Below are 22304 nucleotides of genomic sequence, written 5' to 3'. Positions count from 1 at the left end.
GATTATGCTTGCAAATATCTGTGAGTATACTAAACAACACTGAACTGTATACTTTTAAAAGGTGAATTTTATGGTACGTGAATTATATCTCGATAAAGTTAAAAAAAGTGAGGCAGGGGCTTATACATAGCATTGGTACATTGCATTCATTCAGATTCTCCTTTGTCCCAGGGCCTGACCAACTAATTCAATTCAGTGACAATCATGAGGCACCTATCATATGCAAAACACTGTGTACCATCATTGCAAGAGACAAAAGATGAAACAGCCTCTATCTTTAAGGTTACAATGCAGTAGGGGGATGATGACATAATAAAAATGATAACAGTAATGACGATAGTGATAGTGATGATAGGAGGAGGAGGAAAAAGAAGAAATAACATTTATCGAGCATTTGCTATGTGCTAGGAACTTTGTTAAACGTTGTAAATACTATTTTGTCTTATTCTCACAACAATCTTAGAGACCGATACTATTATTTTTCTGATTTTGTGTCTGAGGAAATTGAGGCACACAGAGATGAACTAACTCACTTAGTCACATATCAAGAAATGGTAAGGTGAGAATTTCAACCTAGTGCTTAGCCAAGAGCCAGTGCTCTTAACAACTAGAGTCCATTAATAAACACAAAATACATAATACAAGATGGATTCAGGTAAGTGTCACGAGAGAGTTAGTAAAAGTGATAGAGCCATTTGGAGAAAGAACACATCTTGTTTGTAGCTCAGGAAGGACTAGGAAAGTCAATTCCGTTCTAAAGTACACAGGTGTGTTTGAATGTTTGACTATAATCTTCATGAGTCCTGAAATAACTAAAAACCTACATCACAGATTAAATATTTCTTTTTTTCCTAAAATAAATCCAGTCAAACAGAAAATCACCTCAGAGTCACAATGTCAAAGGTACAACTTTCTCAAGATAAATTTATAATAAAGAAAGGAACTATCACAAGATACAAAATCAGAACCTCAAATTTTATTCATTTTCCTTATCTCCAATCTAATCCTTTATCTGCAGCCTGAGAGCTTTCATATTCTTCTCTTTGTGCTTGCAATTACATTCCTAATCTATATTGTATTGATTTTTCCCCCCTCTCTGGTCTACTTTCTTATCGACTTTCCCACTGCTTCCCTTCCCACAGTCAAAGTTAGTTGAATGTTATGGCTAAAGCTATTCTTTTTATGAATCACATAAAGCAAATCACTAATAACTTTAGTGCTTTTCACATAAAGGATAAATTATTTTGTTTTCAATCTAGAGGCTACATATTAAATGTTCACCTAAATCTATTTAATCTATCGTCATCTACATATTTCCACATCACTTTTCCCTACCATATTGTCTATACTTACATTTAAAAAATAGCATTCCCCTTTTCTCTCAAGTCCCCATGAGTGCTTTTTAAATTTCCTTCCCAAACCCCTTACTGGAAGACTGTTCAGGCTATAATCAGAGGAATAACAAAGTAATCTTACCTCCTAGACAGTCAGCATTGCTGATAAGCATGAAATATTATGGTAGACCACCCACTTCCTCAGTCATTACATAAAAACCAGTGCAAATAAAATAATGTTTCTTTCTACTGTGGCATAAATGATCACCACCTCTGAGTCAATCTGCAGACCACAGGAAGATGTGATAGAAGATAAGTGAGATATTTTATGTAAATAATGAAATAGACATTCTAGAGTTCTGTGTTATTACTCAAATTAGGTTAGCTGATGCTGAAGTAATAAAAAACACCCCAAATCTCAGTGGTTTAACACATAACAGTTTATTTCTCACTCTCAGCGGTTCACTGCAAGTTCATCAGCTCTCCAGGGCAGGTCCCATACACACAGTGACTTAGAGATCCAGGTTGCATCCATCTTGTAAGTATACCATTTGGAGTACATTGCTTTCAGGTCACCATGGCAGGTAAAGAGAGCGCTGGAGGGTCATGCAGGACTTTTTGCTGCTCCATTATCAAAATGACACGTCACTTCTGTTTACAATCTCTCTGCTAGAAGTAATGAAATGGCATTGCCTAACTACAAGGGGCTGGAAAGTGAATGGGAGCACATGGATATTGATAAACTGTTAATGTCTTTGCCACATTCTAAAATAATATAAGCTTTTTCCATATTTTAATGAAAAACGATTTCAAAAAACTCTATATGGATACAAAATATCCCTTAAATATAATAGCTTTTATCAGTACATAGATATAGATATATTTTAGGAAACAGGTAAAGTTATGAAGCTTCAAGGTGATCTAGCATGGCAATACATTTATAATGTTCCAAGAACTTTACTGAGAGATTCTGGTATTTCAACAGCAAAAATTTGGGGAGCCAGTATGTTATTTATCTACTAGATGTTTTCTATCTTTATAATAATTTTACCTGTGATTCAAGAAAGCCAACATGAAATCATCTATTTAAAAAAAAATAGCTACTGATTCTATCATGCCAAAATAATTTGTACATATATTACAATTAGCACATCCTCTGTAACAGGTTTTTTTTGAGATATCAATTTATAATTCATATTACTCTGATATATAAAAATTTAAAGTAAAAATAATTTTCAACTTATTAGAGCATTAGTGGTAAATGTGAATGAGCAACAGACATGAGGCACCAAATCTTAGTAAAATATGACACAGGAAAATCAATGATGTCATTATCTCCTAAATTTAACTCTTATTTTAATTCAATATTAATGCTTAAGAGAACAAAATTTTAAACAGCATACTTACTAAGATTTTGGCAGTAGCTTTATTAACAAGACACATAGTGTACTAGAGGTCTGGCACTCAACTTGGTTACAGTAAACCAGCTTCAATATGAAGGCATTAAATATTTTTTTTAAAACCTTCTTTTTACATGCTAAATATTTTGGCAAGTGTGCAAACACAGTAATGAAATTAATATAGTAGGATTAAGAAATTACAAACTTGAAACGTGTATCCTAAACATAAATCATATAAAAAAAAAGGATTACTGGTTATATAGACTGTCCCTGGATAATCAAAACTTAACAGTATAAAACATGCAAAATATTTCAGAATCTTCATTAATCAAAAAATACCAGGGTCTATTTAAAATGATTCCCCTCCAAAGGGTACCAAAGGTAATTCAAATCATGTAACACTGTAATCCTAAATATTCTTCAGTAATGTTGAAGTAGAGGTAAATTTCATAGAATTGGGGGCTTACTTATACTGTAAATTCCTGTCTTTCTCGTTCACTTAAAGCAGCACACATTATTCCATAATTTCACTAAGTAAGAAAAGAATGGCTGCTGCACTGGCAAAAATAGAATGTGTAAGTATCAAAGGCACACTATTCAGCTAGCCAAAGTTATAGCAAACATTTTCCCCCACAAGCCCTTTCCCCATGTAAACAAAAGTTTATTAAGGAGAAAAGTAAAATAAAATACACATCATCAAAAGTAAGGATTTTGAGACATCAATGTTAAGTCCATGCTTCAAAAATGTCAACTATAGTCATCTGGATATTTCTGATTACATTTTAAAGGTATATTCAAATTAGATACTTTTAACATTAGATACATTTTTTTGTCAAAATTATTTATTATCTAAAACATTTTACTCTAATTCCAAACATTTTAACCACTAGTATGACAACAGGGTTTTAGCTCTCAGAGGAATAAATCACTGGAAGAAAAAAACGCACAGACAAAATCCTATACTTAAGCTGCAGGCAACAATTATGGCCCTTGCTGGCACAGTGGCATTTGACTGGCAACTCAAACTCGAGGAATAATTCTACTAACACAGGGAAATTCATACATTTTGGTAAATACGCCCTAACATTCACAGTTGAAATTTTCTTTAGATCTTCCTTTTTTTAATAGGAAAATCTTGCTTTTTATCTTAATATTATTCCGACTTGTGACTTGAACCTGACTTCTTTTTCTTCTTCTTACTATGTTTCTTGTGCTGTTTTTTTTTCTTCTTCTTTGCTTTTTCCATTGCTTTTTCTTGCTCTTCACATCTTCTCTTCTTTTTTGCTTGTACCTCCTCTTTATAATCTGATTCTGATGAGGACTCCGATGATAAAGGTTTATCCTCAGGATACGTCTTCTTTCTTTTTTTGCTGAGACTTCTGACATCCTTTTCTTTCTCTGTTTCATCTTGTGACTTCTTTTTCTTTTTTACATATTCCTTGCTCTCTGACTCAGATTCATATGTAGAGCTTTGTGATGATTTGTGTGAACGATTCTTCTTTTTCTTTCTCTTTTTACCTTGTTTCTTTTCCTCATCTTCAGAATCTGAAGAACTGCTTGAAGAATCAGAGCTTGATGAAGAAGATGACGAAGACCGAGAAGACTTCTTCTTTTTCTTTTTCTTTCTCTCTCTTTTTTTGGATGAACTCTCATTTCCACTTAATAATTTCTCTCTGCTTTCTTCTAGTTCTTTCTTCCAATTCTCGTTCATTTTTTCTTCAAATTCAGCTAATGCCTTGGAGCCTTTCTTTTTATTTTCTAATTGTTTCTTCACTTCTTCCCATGTGGGCCTTGGTCGATTCAGATAATCTTGTATTGTTGGACCTGCAGATTGAGTTGGGCCCCTCCATCTGGCCATCGCTATAGGATTCATATATGCCACCCGATTATCTCGCTTCCCCATGGTGCCCGATGGTTCCCAGAGCAGACTCTCAGTTGCTAAGGAGAATAAAGATAGACATCCTCCTTAAATTCTGCATCTGCTGGTATAGCAAGTGGGTTCCATTCTGTGAGAGAAGCAGATGGAATGATTACAAATCACCTTAAAAATAAGACAAAATAAACATGTAAGCTTAATTGTTCACTATCACATAGTACAATAGAAATTGCATATTTGCATATTTTAGACATTGTGGTATGACTATAACATAAACTTAAAATGTATATACTTCATGTAAGGTTCTGACTATCTAAAATTTTTAATTACTATTTCCTTTTATATTGTATGATACCTTTTTTTCTTTCTTTAATTCTGCTTTAGATGGTATAAAAAGAAATTTCTATAGTTGAATTATATACCAGGCAGAAAAGTACAGCAGAATCCCTTCTATCTAGGTGTCATACCTGAAAAATCCTACTCCCTCAACTCTCACATCCGGTCCATTACTAAATCCTACTATTCAAACCTCCACAATAGGTCTCATATCCATTCACTTCTCTCCAAACATATTGTCATCAACTTAGTCCAGGCTCTATCATCTCTCCCCTGGACTATTAATGTCTAATATTTATTAAGTGTTTATTATCTGCCAGGGACTACTCACTGTTTTGCAATGGATTATCTCATTAAATCTCTAGACTAATCCTATTACCTCTATTTCACGGAGAATTTGAGTAACTTGAACAAAGTAACAGCTAATAAATGGTAAAACCAGAATTTAAACCAAGGTAGCCTGACTCCAAACCTTGCATACCTAGCACAACACTATATTGGCTCCTTAAATCAACTTCTTAATTGATAGCCCTATTATTACCATTACTCTCTTACATTCCAGTCCAGTTGGATCTTAAAATACTCCAGTGGCTTTACATTATAATGAGAATTAAATCCAAACTCCAATAAAGGTCCTATTTGATCTGTCCTGTTTAACTCTCTTAGTTTCATCTAGAGTCACTCATCCTTTTTCTCAATTCTATCTTCTCCAGTCCTCTCTTGGTTTCTGGAACACGCTAAGCTCCACTGCATCTTTCAGGTCTCAGTCTAAATGTGAATTCCTCAGAAAGGCAATTATTAGGTTGAACTATATAAAATTGACAATTATACAGGACAAAAGCAGTCAAATACCAGCAATTTCATATGGCTCAACCTTGTATTAAAGTATGTTGCAGGGTACGTATCTACCCCTCATATTCATTATTCTGTAGGCTAGTTCCTTGTTTCTTTTATTCATAGTACTTAGTAAATTGGTGCTTATTTTATTTGTCTGTATTTGGATGCGTGTGTGTGTGTGTGTATGTGTACCCACTGCTAAATATAATGCCAAGAAAGGTAAAGGCCATGTTTGATGTGCCTTATTCACCATAGTGTTCCCAAAATTTAATATAGCATCTGGGCCACACTAAGTACTTAATAAATATTTGCTCAATGATAAACAAACAATGAATGGATAGATGGATGGATGGCTTACTCTGGGAGAGAGGGGCATTCAGAGAAGCCTCCTGGAGTTGGTGATGTCTGTATAAGATTTTGAACCATAAATAGGAGTTCACCCAGGAAATGAAGAAATGAAGGACATTCCAGGCAGAGGAAACAATATGTGAAAAAACAGAGGAATCTCAAAGAGCACCATGTATATAGTGTTGATGGAGCCTAAAGTGCAAGAGAGCAGTGGCAGGAGGTGAGGCTGCATAATCAGAAAATAGCCTGATCACAGAGGCCATCTTAGGTCATTTTGAAATCTTGCATTTGTTCTATAGTTGTTAGGAAGCCAACAAAGTCTTTTACATAGGAGAGAAAGATGATCAGACATACGGTGGATCTTTCTGTCAGCCTACATCCTGACTCTTGACTCTTTAAGTCAACCTAACATACCTACCCATCATAAGCTCAATGCCACAAATGTTACAGTGATTCTTGGTGATAGTTTCTTCCATTTGATTTGTTGTGTTCTTGATCTTATTCTCCTTACCCTTCAGTTTGGTCCAGCTTCTCTTAGTTCTTTCTGTCATTTTCATTCTTACTGCTACTCCAAAGATCTGTCAAATATCATTGTTTCTCTGACTTGATTATCAAAAGCGCTTAGGGACTTTAGTTCATATTTAACTTGCGGTTCTCTCTGCTACTGGACACTTAGAATAGCATAATCCACTAAAACTTCAGTTCCTTGAGACCTATTTCTGACATCATCTAGAAAGATATGCAAAGGCCAGTTCACAAAGACTTTGGATATGATGCTAAGGAGGTTGGAATTTATTCTTTAGGACTTACAGTGAAGCTAATGGGGAGATACTGACTATTTTAAACAGGACAGTGATATGGTCATATTTGATTGTTTAAGAGACAATTTTTTTACAGCACGAAAGATGGATTGGAGGCATATAAGACTGAAGGCAATGAGATCATTTAAGACAAGACAAGGCAGACAAGAAATGACAGAGTCTGAACTAAAAACAGTGGCACTGTGAATGAAAAGAGGAGGGAGGATTCTGGAAAGATAGTGGTACAGGAGGACTCTGAACTCACCTCCTCCCACGGACACAACAAATCTATAATTACTTGTGGAACAATTACTTCTGAGAAAGATCTGGAAACTGGATTAATAGGACCCCCACAACAAAGTACAACACTGACAGGGGTGGAAGGGGCAGAAATAAACCTCTGCTGAGGAAAAGATCACATCCTAGCCACAGTGCTTCATGGCCGGGAGCAATCTTAAAGATATGAAGCTTCTCCCAGAGGAACAGGAGGATCTGAGCAGGAGATCTATGACACAATAGGTATCCCAGCCTTTAGATTCAGCACAACTGAGATGAGTTCCCATAATACGTGGCCTTGCTGGTTTTCAAAACCAATGAGGAATACTCCCAGAAAACTATCAAACTCAAGAAAGAGAAAAGCCTACTCTCAAAGGGCTCACACACAGATTTACCTGATCCAGAAACCAACACAAAAACCACACAAATAAAGATGCATAGTCCTTTGGTAAAAGAGAATCACTTGCCAAGCTCTGAGTGTATCTCAGAGAGACAGGAAGAGGCTAGGACCACTCCCCCAGGGACTGAGACACTAGTGGCAGCCATTATTGTGACCTGCTGACACAGATGCTGGCAGATGCCAGTGGATTTCTTCCTCTGGCCTGTTAGCACAGGCATTTGCCCCACCCACTAGTGCACTGATTTAATCCAGTGCAGCTAGGGTAGGCAGCCCACCCTAGGGACTGGCCTTGCCCACCAGCAAGCCTGCAGGGAACTGGTGGGCCCATGGATATGAGGTGCATGGGACCTCTGAAGTGGGGCAAGTGGGTCTGCCCTGGTGGGGTGTGTGAGTCTGCGGGTGGTGGGGCACGTCAAACACAGCTGACTTGTGCTCCTGGCCAACTCAAACAGCCACACAGTGGTCTGCCCCACCTTCCAATACCTGAAACCATCCTGTGTTGCAATGCCTGGGTCTGGTCCCACCCATCTGTGCTCCTGAGAGAGTTGAGAACAACCTCACACCACTGAGAGCCTCACTGGAGGCCAGCAGAAACTGCAAGCCCCTGAGCCTAGCAACCAGCCATGCTGCAGGCCTGACTCACTTAACAACTAAACAGTAGCAGTTGCGTGCTATTAGACCTTGCAGCCAGCTGTGCTGTGGCTCTCTCTGCCCAATAAAGTGACTAAAGTGACCATAGCAGTGGCATGTGGCTGAGCCTTACAGCCAGCTGGCCCAGGGACCAGCCTAGTCTACCTGTATGCCAGTAGCAAGAGCAACCCCGCCACAACAGAAGCACACACGTAGCCCACACAAGGGACACTCCTGGAACATCTTAAACAAGTGATAAGAGGAAAGTGCACTGCCAGGCCCCATAGGCCATCTCGTACATAAAGTCACATATCTAAGATTGGGATACATAGCTGATCTACCTAATACATAGATATAAGTACAGAGAAGCAGGCAAAATGAGGAGACAAAGGAATATGTTCCAAATAAGGGAACAGGACAAATCCTCAGAAAAAGAACTAAATGAAACAGAGATAAACAATCTACCTGAGAAGGAGTACAAACTAATAGTCATAAGGATATTCACTGATCTTGGGAGAAGAATAGAAGAACACAGTGAGAACTTCAACAAAGAACTGTAAAATATAAAAAAAGAACCAATCAAAACTGAAGAATACAATAATGGAAATGAAAAATTTACTAGAGGGAATCAATAGCAGAGTAGACGACAGAAGAATGAATCAGTGATCTGGATGAAAGAGCAAAGGAAATCACCCAAATGGAACAGAAAAAAGAAAAAAGAATGAAGACAGTATAAGGCACCTCTGGGACAACATCAAGCATACTAACATCCATATTATAAGTATCCCAGAAGGAGAATAGAAAGACAAAGGGGCAGAGTACCTATTTGAAGAAATAATAGCTGAAAACTTCTTTAACCTAAGGAAAGAAACAGATGTCCAGCTACAAGCAGCATAGAGAGCAGCAAACAAGATGAATCCAAAGGGCCCACACCAAGACACATTATAATTAAAATGTCAAGAATTAAATATAAAGAGAGAATCCTAAAAGCTGCAAGAGGAAGGCAACAAGTTACACACAAAAGAAACCCCATGAGGGTATTAATTGACTTCTAGAAGGGAGTGGTAAGATATATTCAAAGTGCTGAAAGGAAAAAACCTGCAGCCAAGAATATGCTACTTGGTTAGGTTACCATTCAGAATGGAAGGAAAGCTAAAGAGTTTTCCAGACAAGCAAATACTATAGGAGTTTACCACCACTAAACCAGCCCTTAAAAGAAATGTTGAAGGGACTTATTTAAGTGGAAAAGAAAAGACCACAAGTAGGAATAGAAAAATTATCAAAGGAAAAAATGACTGGTAAAGGGAAATATACAGTAAGATAGTGTATCAACCACCTATAAAACTAGCATGAAGGTCAAAAGACAAAAGTACTAAAAATATCTATCTCTATGATAAGAGGTTAAGGGATACACACACACAGAATACCTTAAATATGATATCAAAAACATAAAATGTGGGGGGAGGGAAGTAAAAGCATAGGGCTTTTTTTTTTTATTTTTTATTTTTTATTTTTTTTTTTAAAGATTTTATTTTTTCCTTTTTTCTCCCCAAAGCCCCCCAGTACATAGTTGTATATTCTTCGCTGTGGGTCCTTCCAGCTGCGGCATGTGGGACGCTGCCTCAGCGTGGTTTCATGAGCAGTGCCATGTCCGTGCCCAGGATCCGAACCAACGAAACACTGGGCCACCTGCAGCAGAGCGCACGAACTTAACCACTCGGCCACGGGGCCAGCCCCAAAAGCATAGGGCTTTTAATAAAAGGTCAAACTTGAGACCATCAACTTAATATAGATTGCTATTTACCTAGGTTATTTTATATGAACCTCATGGTAATCACAAACCAGAAATGTATTATGAATACAAAAAACAAAGAGAAAGGAAACCAAACATAATTCTAAAGAGAGTCATAAAATCACAAAGGAAGAGAACAAGAGAAGAAGAAAGGAACAGAGAACTACCAAAACACTCAGAAAAAAAGTAACAAAATGGTAATAAGTACATATTTATCAAGTTATTTTATTTTTTTATTCTTTTTTATTGTGGCAACAGTGGTTTATAATGTTATATAAATTTCAGGTGTATATCATTATATATTTCTATTTCTGTGTAGATTACAACATATTCACCACCCAAAGACTAATTTCAATCCATTGATAACTACTTTAAATGTCAATGGACTAAATGCTCCCATCAAAAGATATAGAGTGGCTGAATGGAGAAAAAAACAAGACCCATAGATATGCTGCATACAAGAGACATACTTCAGACCTAAAGACACTAACAAACTGAAAGTGAAGGGATGAATAAAGATGCTCCATGCAAATGGCAATGAAAAGAAAGATGGGGTAGCAATATTTATATCAGAAAAAATAGACTTTAAAACAAAAACTGCAACAAGAGACAAAGAAGGGCACAACATAATGATGAAGGGAACAATTCAACAAGAGGATCTAACACTGGTAAATATCTATGAACTCAACATAGGAGTACCTAAATATATAAAGCAATTACCAACAGCAACAAAAGGAAAAATAGACAGCAACACAATAACACTCCACTTATATCAATGGATAGATCATCCAAAGGGATATCAATAAGGAAACATTAGCCTTAAATGACACATTAGACCAGGTGGATTTAGTAGATACATATAGAATATTTCTTCTAAAAACTGCAGAATATACATTCTCTTCAAATGTGCCTGGAACATTGTCCAGTATAGATTGCATATTAGGCTACAAAACAAGTCTGAATAAATTTCAGAAGATTTAAATAATACCAACCATCTTTTCTGACTTCAACACTATAAAATTAGAAATCAACTACAAGAATAAAACTGGAAAAGCCACAAATATGTGGTGATTAAACAAAATGCTACTGAACAACTATTGGGTCAACAAAGAAATCAAAGGATCAATTAAAAAATACCTCGAGACAAATGAAAGTGAAAATGCAACATGCCAAAATTCATGGAATACAGCAAAAGTGGTACAAAGAAGGAAGTAAATAGCAACACAGGCCTACCTCAAGAAACAAGAGGGGCCAGCTCCATGGTGTAGTGGTTAAGTTCAGCACACTTCACTTTGGTGGCCCAGGTTCACAGTTCAGATCCTGGGCACAGACCTATACCACTTGTCATGCTATGCCAGCAACCCACTTATAAAGTAGAGGAAGATTGGCACAGATGTTAGCTCAGGGCTAATTTTCCTCAGCAAAAACAAACAAATTAAAAAAAAATCTCAAACAAATAATATAATAGTACACCTAAAGGAACTAGGAAAAGAAGGACAAACCCAAAATCAGTAGAAGGAAGGTAATAGTAAAAATCAGAGCAGAAATAAGTGAAATAGATACTAAAAAAATAGAAAAAAATCAATGAACCTAAGAACTGGTTCTTTGAAAAGATAAACAAAATTGACAAACCTTTAGCTAGACTCACCAAGAAAAAAAGAGAGAAGGCTCAAAAAAACAAAATCAGAAATGAAAGAGGAGAAATTACAACAGACACCACAGAAATACAAAGGATTATAAGAGAACATTATGAAAAGCTATACACCAACAAATTGGATAATCTAGAAGAAATGGATAAGTTATTAGAATCATACCACCTTCCAAAACTGATCAGGAAGAAATAGAGAATCTGAATAGACTGATCACCAGTAAGGAGATTGAAATAGTAACCAAAAACCTCCCCAAAACAAAAGTCCATGAAAACATATATAAAGATATAGGCACCCTTATGCTCAGAGCAGCATTATTCACAACAGACAAGAGTTAGAAACAACCTAAGTGCCCATTAATGGATAAATGGATAAAGAAGATGTGGTATATATACACAATGGAATACTAATCAGCCAGAAAAAAGATGAAATCTTGCAATTTGTGACAACATAGATGGACCTTGAGGGTATTACGCTAAATGAAATAAGTCAGATGGAGAAAGTCAAATACTGCATGATTTCACTCATAAGTGGAAGAAAAAAAACCCCACAAACACAGAGATACAGAAATTACATTGGTTGTTACCAGAGAGGAAGAGGAGAGGGAGGAGGGTAAAAAGGGCAATAGGGCACATGTGTAAGGTGACAGATGGTAATTACTCTTTGGGTGGTGAACATGATGGAGTCCACACAAAAATCGAAAATAATGACGTACACCTGAAATTTATATAATGTTATAAACCAATGTTACCTCAATAAAAGTAAATAAATCCATAACAAAAGAAAAGAAGGGAATATATATGAGACATGTTAAGGAGATTTTACTAAAATTAATGACCAATTGGATACAAAGGATGAGGGATAGAAAGGAATCTAGGACAAGGTTCTGGCTTGTGAGACTAGATAAAAGGCAATGCCAATAACTAGGTAATATAGGAAATGGCACAGACTTTGAGAAAAGGTCTAGGTTCAGTACTGGATTCATAAAGTTTGAGGTGCCTGTGAGACATCTGAATGAATCTGTGTGCAGGAAATCGGATGTACGAGTGTTGGCATTCTGGAATGTAAACTGAGTTAGAGATAAAGGATTGACAGTCACTGAGTGACAGCTAAAGTCATGAGAGAAAATTAAATTAACTTGGGGAGGATTTTCAAGTGAAAAGTGTTCGAGCACTGGATCCAATTTAACACCAACACGCAAGGGGTAGGCAGAGAAAGTAAAGCCTAAAAAGAACACTTCAGAAAATTAGCCAGAGTGGTAAGAGCTAGAACAGTATCAGAAGAAAAAGTCACGGAAATACAGAGGGAGAATAAAGTTTCAAGGTAAGGACCATAATTCTCAAAGGAGTATGTTCATGAATTTCATTTGAGCAATTATTAAATATCAAAATTTTGGGAAAAAACGTAGATGTCCATCAATAACGAACAGGTTATATAAATTATAGTATATGTATACAATGAAATACTATATCCACAACATGTTGTTGAGTGAAAAGTTCACCAAATGTAAACACTGGTTATCTCTGCATATTGGGGAGGCATTATTTCCTTTTGTATGTTTTCCTATAATGTTTACATTTTCTACAATGAGCAAGTATTATCTTTATCTTTAAAAAATCCAGAAAATGAAAGATGTCATGGACAAGAATAGTAAATGCAGCAGACAGGTCAAGTAAGATAAAATCTGAAAATGTACATTATATTTGGCTATAAAGAAATCACTAGTAACCTTTGCTAATGAAATTTCAATTAAATAGTGAGGGCAGAAGCCAGAGGACAGTGGGTTGAAGACTAAATGGGAGGTGAGAAACTAGAGACATAGGGTACATAAACTCATTTTAGAAAAAAAGTAGAGAGATAAGAAGGTAACTATAATGAGGGATGCAGTAGTAAAGAAAATGATTTTTTTGTTGTTTGTATCATAAAGAAACTTGAACATATTCACAGGGTGACAAGAAGGATAAAGTATAAAGAGAAAAAGTTTTAAGAAGATAGGAATGAGAGAGAATAACTGATGTGGCAAAACCACAGAGAAAACAGAGAGGAATCAAATTAAAGTCACGGGCAGATGATGCGTTTTCTTGCAAGAGCAGAGGCAAAATACAAAGAAAGAGTATGGGTGCAGGTTTTTCCTTTTTTTGGTGAGGGGAGTGATGAAAGGGAGAAAGTTGATGCATTTCTCACATAATAGCCCTCATCTTCACTCAATGGTAGTTCCAAGGTCATCTGTTAAAATTAAGGCAGGTTGAGGTAGCATAGGAGTTTTGAGACCAATAATTAAAATTTGAACAACTGCAGAGGAGAATGGGAGAGGGTGCTGACACCAGACAAGTGTTGTAGAAGGCCTTCGGAACTTCAGACTCTGTGTTCTTTACTCAGAAGATAAAGCACACTGAGAAAAGAGAAAAAGTATCAACAACAAAGTCTCATGATCAAATATACTTTGTTTTAAAAGTATTGTGGTTTCCTTCTGTTTCTATTATAGAAGATAAACTTGATTTTCTGTATCTTTATTTATTTGCATGAACTACACTATTTTTTATTTTGTATAAAGATTAAATACAAATTATGAGAGCCTTGCTGGTAATCTGGGTGTTGTAACAGTTATTTGTTCATTCATTCTTACAACAACTCCCTTTTGATCATCTCTTATGTACCAGATACTAATGTTATATGCCATGGAGATAATGGTCTAGTAAAGGTTAACAGTCATTACACGAATATCAAGAAAATGAGCATATAATTATAATTGTGGTTAGAATGATAAAGTACAGGATGCTATGAAAGGTATAATGAGAGACCTAATTCAGAATGGAACGTCAACTCTGAGAAATTAACACAGCATTTGAGATCTGATAGATAAATCAGAGCCAGCCAGATGAAGGGGTTAAACAGGATGGGAGTAATAAAAGAGAATGTTCCAAGCAGAAGAAATATCAGATGCTAAGGTCCTGAGGTGAAAAGGAAAGGCCAAAAACAATGAAAAATATTTGCATTATTACACTGTTGTAAACCAGTCATCACATCAATTTCTCCTTCTTGAAAGTGATTGTATCTATGCCATTTTTTATTGAACATCCTCAGGCAAAAGTCACTAAGAATTTAAGCTAGTTAAAAGCATATTTTAATGTTTCACAGTGTAATTTTTATTGTAAATATCACTAAGGTTATTTATTTATTTATTTATTCTTGCTGAGGAAGATTTACCCTAAGCTAACATCAACTGCCAATCTTCTTTTTTGTACATGAGCCACCACCACAGCATGGCCACTGACAGACGAGTGATGTAGGTTTGCACCCAGGAACTGAACCCAGGGCACCAAAGCAGAGTGTGCAGAACTTAACCACTCGTTCACTGGAGCTGGCCCACTGGAGCTGGTTAGTTATTTTAGAGATCTTACTCTGTTTTACAAATCATTTCATTGAATTTTCAGTGATATGTGTAACTGTGGATGAATCCTCACAGACACATGCATGCCCTTCAGTTGAAAATCCTTTCCAAAATAGTTGGCAATCACGCCAAGTTTTAATCTGAAGCATCTAACTCTTCTGAAAGGTCTGGATATTTGAATGAGACCCCTATAAAAAGAAACTTAATGTTCTTTGTTCACACTAGCTAATGTAAGTTTAAGTACCACACTAGTGAAACAAATGCCTCTTACAAAGCTACTTAAAGGATTTAAGATAGTAAGGAGTCTATTAAATTATAAAATAATAATAATTTGCACATATATACTAACAATACCTTTAATTATCACACTATGTTTTGCCATTTGTTATTGAATAATAACATAGTGAACAGCCACAGCACAATCTAATTGACAGGCCAAATAAGAGACAAAGAGAAATCAGTGATATTTCACAATTTTCTGAAAATATCTAGCTGTAGCAAGTGTATGTAATGTGATATTTCTTCTAAATAAAACTCAAGCATGAATACATTCTATTCATGTTAAAGTTAACATGACTGTTTTGAAGGAGGAATTATCGTTCTTATCTTCACTGGAATCAACATGATAGAAAGCTGTGCTGTGTTGAAAGTATTGCCTGAAGTGAATTCTCTAGCATTGTTGCGTCATGGAGCATTTGTCAGTCTAGGCTAAAGGTGCAGAATTTGAAATACTGCCTCTTTCTTTCCTCTACAGAATTGTCAAATGACAAGGGATCAGTCTCTGTCATCTTAAGGATGATACCAGAAAGCTTATAGCAGCAATAAAATATTGCAGGTGCAAGAGATAAAAGAGAAAAGAATCGTTATGAGAGGGTAGAAGCTCTAAGTATAAATTTTAGCTAAGTATTTATTTTAAAGAAATGAGTACTTCATCCTTTTACTTATCTTGATATAGTAATATAGTAATATATCTTGGATTTCATATTCAGAAAAACAAATCATCATTATTGTCTAGCTTTTATGCTAATGAAGTGAAACGCTTTTTTAAAACAAACTTTTTATTTTAGAATATTTTTCGATTTACAGCAAAGTTGCAAGTATAGTACAGAGGATTCTTGCATCCCCTGCACCAAGTTTCCCTTATTGTTAATATTTTATATTAATATGGAATATTCACCACAACTAGTGAGCCAATAAACACATTCATAATAACTAAAGTCCATTCCTTATTAAAATTTCCTTATTTTTCAGCTAAAGTCCTTTTTCTGTCCCAGGAATTGAATCAGGACACCACATTATACTTGGTCATAATGTCTCCCAGACTCCTCTCAGACTGTGGCAGTTTATCAGAATTTCCTTGGTTTTGATGACCTTGAGTATTTTGAGCAGTGCTGATCAGATATTTACTTTTTTAGAATGCTCTTCAATTTGGGTTTTTCTGATTTTTCCTCATGGTTAGAGTTATGTTGTAAGTTCTTGGGAGGAAGAACACAGGTAAATTACCATACTCATTACATCATATCAAGGGTACATACTAACGTGATTTATCATTGAAGTTAACCTTGATCGCCTGAGGTAGTATTTGTCAGCTTTCTCCACTGTAAGATTACCCTCCCTTTCTACACTGTACTCTTTAGAAGGAAGTCACTATTTGCAGTCCATACTTAAGGAATGGGGACTTATGCTCCACCTCCTTGATGAGGGAATAGCTACATAAATTATCTGGAATTCATGTGTATGGGAGATTTGTCTATTCATCCCCATTAATTTATTTTTTCAATAATTTATTTGTATCAGCATGGACTATGAGTATTGATTTTATACTTTGGACAATACTTCAATACTACTTTATTTTATTGCTGAAGTTGTTCCAACTTTGGCCTTTGGGAGCTCTTTTGGTTCCTGTGTCCCTGTGACATACCCTCATCATTTTGTTTCTTAAGTGCTTCCTTACTTTCTGGCTCTACAAGACGCTCCAGTATCATTTTGTATATCCTCTGCATTCGCCCTAGAATCCCATTGGGGTATCATTGCTTCTAAGCCCTCTCAAGCAGATAGAGCTAAGAAATGCATGAAATGATTTTAATTTATTCAATCACATATCAAGTTTGAACTAAGTACCTGGCACTTGGACAAGTAATAAAAATTATTTAGAGACGATATGCAGAACACTGCGTTGACTATAATGTGACATCTAGATGACATGACTGACTCATCTTCAATAGAATCCATGTTATAGTTATTTCTTAATTAGTAGGAATGGATCTCTCCTGCATACATTTCTGCAATTGTTTAAAAGGTCTAAAAGTATAGTCTAAAGAAAAGAGCAAAGGCTCTCAGAAGAACTAGCTTTGCCCCTTTAGAAATTTGCCCTAGTTGAGAAGCCATGAAAACAATAACAGTATTGTTTTAGTGCCAGTGTCAACGTTCTAACAAATCCTCTGCAGAAAACCATTATACACGTAAGTGTCAAATTCAACTAAGCATTTTCCCAGAAGGTACTTATTTTGTCAGTGCATCTGATAAGTTTGAGAGACTCACTAGCAACTTTTTTGAGTCTTCCTTGACAACAGATTTTGCCCTATAATGTGTGTTCAGATGTGGTAAGATGTGGCTATACATGATGTAACCAAAATGTCCTAGGATCACTGAAAATTCCAGTTCCTCTATTCAAGGGATAATCTTCCCTGAACCAAAGCTAATTGAATACTAGTTTCCTTCCATCTGTGTTGCATGACTGCTATGAAAATACACCCCAAAAATAAGATTTGTCACATACCTTCTCCCCATTGTCCCAGTTTCTATCTAACATATGACTCATAACATGAATTTTTTAGAAACCCTTGACAAGATCCCTCAAGTTACAAAGCTTGTTAAGTCAGTGTTTTTCAGCTCTGAACATCTTTAAGATTTTATTTTTTTCCTTTTTCTCCCCAAAGCCCCCCGGTACATAGTTGTATATTCTTCGTTGTGGGTCCTTCCAGTTGTGGCATGTGGGACGCCACCTCAGCGTGGCTTGATGAGCAGTGCCATGTCCGCGCCCAGGATTCGAACCAATGAAACACTGGGCTGCCTGCAGTGGAGCATGCGGCCACGGGGCCAGCCCCAGCATTGAACATCTAAAACAAATTTTGTTCACACTTGACCAGGGTGAAAATGCACTATCATTGATATATTAGACTTTCAAAGTGAGATAGAACTGCACCTTCCATTTATTCCTTATAATTCTATCTACATTTTGGTGTTAAAAAGTGATATATTTTATATTAGAGCCTTGTGAGATGCTTCTTCAGGCAATGCACTGTGTATTCAAACTGATTTGTAATCTAAAATCTGTTAACTTTTCCCTAGGATCTAGTTGTGCCAGGATACACTTCTCATCTCTTCTAACAACGTATAAAAGATAATGCCCTAAGTATAGGAAGTAAAATACCAAGGGAACTCCTCACTATTTTGCCAGTGAACAAAGTTCAAAACACATCTGCTTATGCATGGCTTTAAAGAGCCTTACTTGGTTTTACGTGTTTCAGTGCTTCAATCACTACCTTCTTTACCCTGCCACCCTGACATGAATTTTTCTATGTATGTATAAAAACAGAATAGGGAATTTGATGAAATGTGTATATATGAATATACTAGCTATGAAATAGCTAACAGTATCACAGTTATTTATTGAAGCTGGGTACATTTACACGAGTCACATCTCTTCTCACACTTGAAATGACTATATATCCATATTTTCCCAAAATTCAAAGGCCAGAGAGCATATGGACTAATTTGTTACAGTAACTAAATTATAGATGCTCATTGGAAACAAGAGTCAGTTGTGCTGAGAAGCATCACAAACTGTGAAAAATTGTATTAACATTACTTTATTAGGCTGAAATCAAAGGGGACTACATTTCCATGACTGGTCTGATTTGAAAAACCATGTGGAAGAGATGACTCAGTATTCATCCTCAGGTGGAGAAAATAAAGTTCTCAACACCAGTAAAAGTACTGAGGAAGAGTTGGCTTGATGAAGGCAGATAAAGTAGTAGCTTAGGAAAATTCACTAGGCAGGCTATACTAACACCACCGATACAGCAAATCATCATTAGAGTTCATTATCATTAGAGCTGAAGACCCAGCTCCCCCATCTACTTGCTGAGTGCTCTCAGACAAACCATATAACCTCTCTGTGTCTCAGTTCTCATATCTGAAAATTGAGCCAATAATGATCATTCTCTTTTACAATCCCATCCCCTGCCCCAGGTTCAAATTAAATATTCTTTGGCCATAGTTTTAAAACTGTAGAAGTCTATATAAATGTAAAGACTTGATATTCCTATGACTATTACCATTAATCATGTAACAATGATTACAACTGTTCAGTATTCACCATGAATGGGTACTGTTCCATGTGGTTCATATGTATTATCTCATTTAATTCTCACTACTCCATGAAGTAGGTACTATTATTTTCCCCATTTGACTGATGGGGAGATTCACTGTCAGGAAGGTTAAGTAATTTATCCAAGGTCTTAGATAGCTAGAGGGTGCTAGAGCCAAGACTGGATTCCTAGCAGCCTGATTTGAAGCCTGCATTAGTAAAGAATGTTGTAGCATGAAAAGTGGCTGCAAATTCCAGCTGAGGACTCGAATGAAAATACAACGGTTATTTGTAGCTGTACATCTATCCCTTAAGTTCTGAAAGTCACAGGACAAATGTTCGCCTAAAAGTGCAGAAGAAAGTCTAATGTTAATAAAATTTAAATTGGCTGATAATATCAGTTTCTATAAATTGGGACAACTTGAAGCAGGTGTTCCACTAACTGTTAAATCGATCTAAATTTTTCAGATACATGAAGCGTAAATCTCTCTTGGGGTGGGAGTGGAGATGGGAGTCTAGCTTAAACTAGTCAATGTATTTTTCTTCATTACCATGCGGCTGGATACAACTAACTGTTATGATAATGAGGATAACTTGGGAAAATAGAAATGTATAGAAAACTCAAAACACCATTTAAATTATTATTTTCAACTTTTTTCCTTACCCAACCTAATTACCAGAGCTGTTAAAATGGATTGACTCGTTTTCTCTTCTCTCTTCACACCTGCAAGTATGGGTATGCTTAAAGAACAGTGTTAGCTATAACTAGCAAAAAGGAAATGGAAACTATACAAATCAGCCTGGATAACCCACAAACTCTACAAAGAATTTCTTCCTTTTATATTCAAGATTACTTACTTTTCCCTCATTGCATTGCAGATCCCTGAAGGGTACAGGCTATACCATTGCCCAGCCTACCATGCTCTATCCACTACCTTGGCAGATATTCTGAGTTACAGAATTTGCTAACCTGACACTGAACAATGTTATATCAGTTTATTTTTACCTATTTATTATATCATTGCCAGTAGCAATTATCATGCAGTACTCAGGAATATAGAAAAGTTCCACACTAGGAAGTCAGCTGATTTCACCTATACTCCCCTGAATCTTTTTCACCTTTTGACTGACACTGAAATAATCTGCCTATATTATTACCTGATCAGGAATCTGAATATCTTGGTATGCTGGCTTTATTTACTCCAAACTCAGTAACTCTAGATAACTGTTATTCTCTATGGAAGAAGTCAATTCTAATCTGGAATCCCTCAACGGCCCTGAATATGAGCATACAGATTACTTACACAATCCCTTAAATCTTTTGATAAGCAGTTCTATCAAAATCTTGTAATCTATTTGGCTTAATCTATTCCAAAAAGTTTGAGCATGAAGTTCCTCATGGTGGGAACAAATTTGATATCTTAAAAATTAGAGAAACACCTAAAATGTTTATGGCATGCTGAAACAGAAGAAAACTTGCTTTTCACCAGTCTGAATTACTGACTTAGAAAATAAATCATGGCTTTATAACTTTATTTTGACCATAATACAATTTAAAACAGAAAAAATATCTTAAAATAAGTTTGAATCTGTATGGCAAAAATATATAATATGAATGTAGGTAATTCACTTATGCACTCAAACATTTATTGAGATCCTACTATGAACCAGCACTAGTGTTAAACAAGACAGATGAAATTCATGAATTCATGGGGCTTACATTTTAGAGGAGGAAGATAATTAACAAATTTGGGCTTTATTCCAAATATGTCAGAAGGGTCTAATCAAGACTTTAACAGAAAATACTGGATGGGGGAGAGAGAGGGCAACAAGTTAAATGACATAATGAGGAAACACACAGATAAATCCACAATGTGGGATGTTCTATAAAACAAACATCTGGTCTTTTCTAAAAATTACATGGGGAAAGATGAAGATTGTTCTAGAAAAAAGATTTAAAAAGACATAATTAAATGCCATGCATTAACCTTGATTTTATCCTGGTTCAATAAAACAAAAGTTATATGAGGTTTCTTTTGGGAGTGATGGAATTGCTTTTTGGTTTTTGTTTTGTTTTGTTTTGTTTTTTGGTGAGGAACATTGGCCCTGAAATAACATCTGTTGCCAATCTTCCTCTTTTTGCTTGAGAAACACTGTTGCTGAGCTAACATCTGTGCCAATCTTCCCTCATTTTGTGTGAGATGTCGTCATAGCATGACTTGACGAGCAGTGTGTAGGTTCATACCTGGGATGTGAACCTGTAAATCCCGGGCTGCCAAAGCAGAGCACATGAACTTAACTACTACACCACCAGGCCGGCCCCAGAAATGTTTTAAAATTAGATTGTGGTGATGGCTGCACAACTTTTGTAAATTTGGAGTAAATCATTGAATCTTAGACTAAAAATAAATGATTTTCATAGTATGAAAATTATACTCCAGGGGCCGGCCCGGTGGCACAGCAGTTAAGTGCACACTTTCCGCTTTGGCGGCCTGGGGTTTGCCAGTTCGGATTCCGGGTGTGGACATGGCACCACTTGGCACGCCGTGCTGTGGTGGGTGTCCCACATATAAAGTAGAGGAAGATGACATGGATGCTAGCTCAGGGCCAGTCTTCCTCAGCAAAAGGAGGAGGATTGGCAGTTCTTAGCTCAGGGCCAATCTCCCTAAAAAAAAATTATACTCCAATAAAGCCATTAAAAAAGATTTTGAGGGGAGATCTAGGGATATCTAACATTGATGAGTATTAGATGGTATCAGGGAATTATTTTCAATTACCTTAAATATTATAATATTGAGAGTATGGAAGAGACTGGCCCTTATTTTTAGGAAATGCATCCTGAAAATTTTGCATATGAAGCATC

The 22304-nt window shown here is 36.1% G+C and overlaps 1 protein-coding gene across 10 annotated transcripts in view; it reads right to left on the bottom strand.

Annotated features, from left to right (window-relative positions):
- Window positions 1-1759: 1759 nt before the first annotated feature.
- The window catches only part of FAM133A (family with sequence similarity 133 member A), a 48640-nt gene continuing 28095 nt past the window's right edge, over window positions 1760-22304 (bottom strand). For all 10 annotated transcript variants that reach the window (XM_070606338.1, XM_070606344.1, XM_008532894.2 and 7 more), the window contains one exon: window positions 1760-4740. In XM_070606338.1, coding sequence (XP_070462439.1) covers window positions 3888-4637 — 750 coding nt within the window. In that variant the 5' untranslated portion in view covers window positions 4638-4740 and the 3' untranslated portion in view covers window positions 1760-3887. The remainder of the gene's footprint in view (window positions 4741-22304) is intronic.

Source organism: Equus przewalskii, chromosome X (assembly GCF_037783145.1).
Source record: "Equus przewalskii isolate Varuska chromosome X, EquPr2, whole genome shotgun sequence".
NCBI classification, from domain to species: domain Eukaryota; kingdom Metazoa; phylum Chordata; class Mammalia; order Perissodactyla; family Equidae; genus Equus; species Equus przewalskii.
The sequence above is the reverse complement of the archived record's forward strand: the minus strand, read 5'-3'. Positions and strand labels throughout refer to the sequence as shown.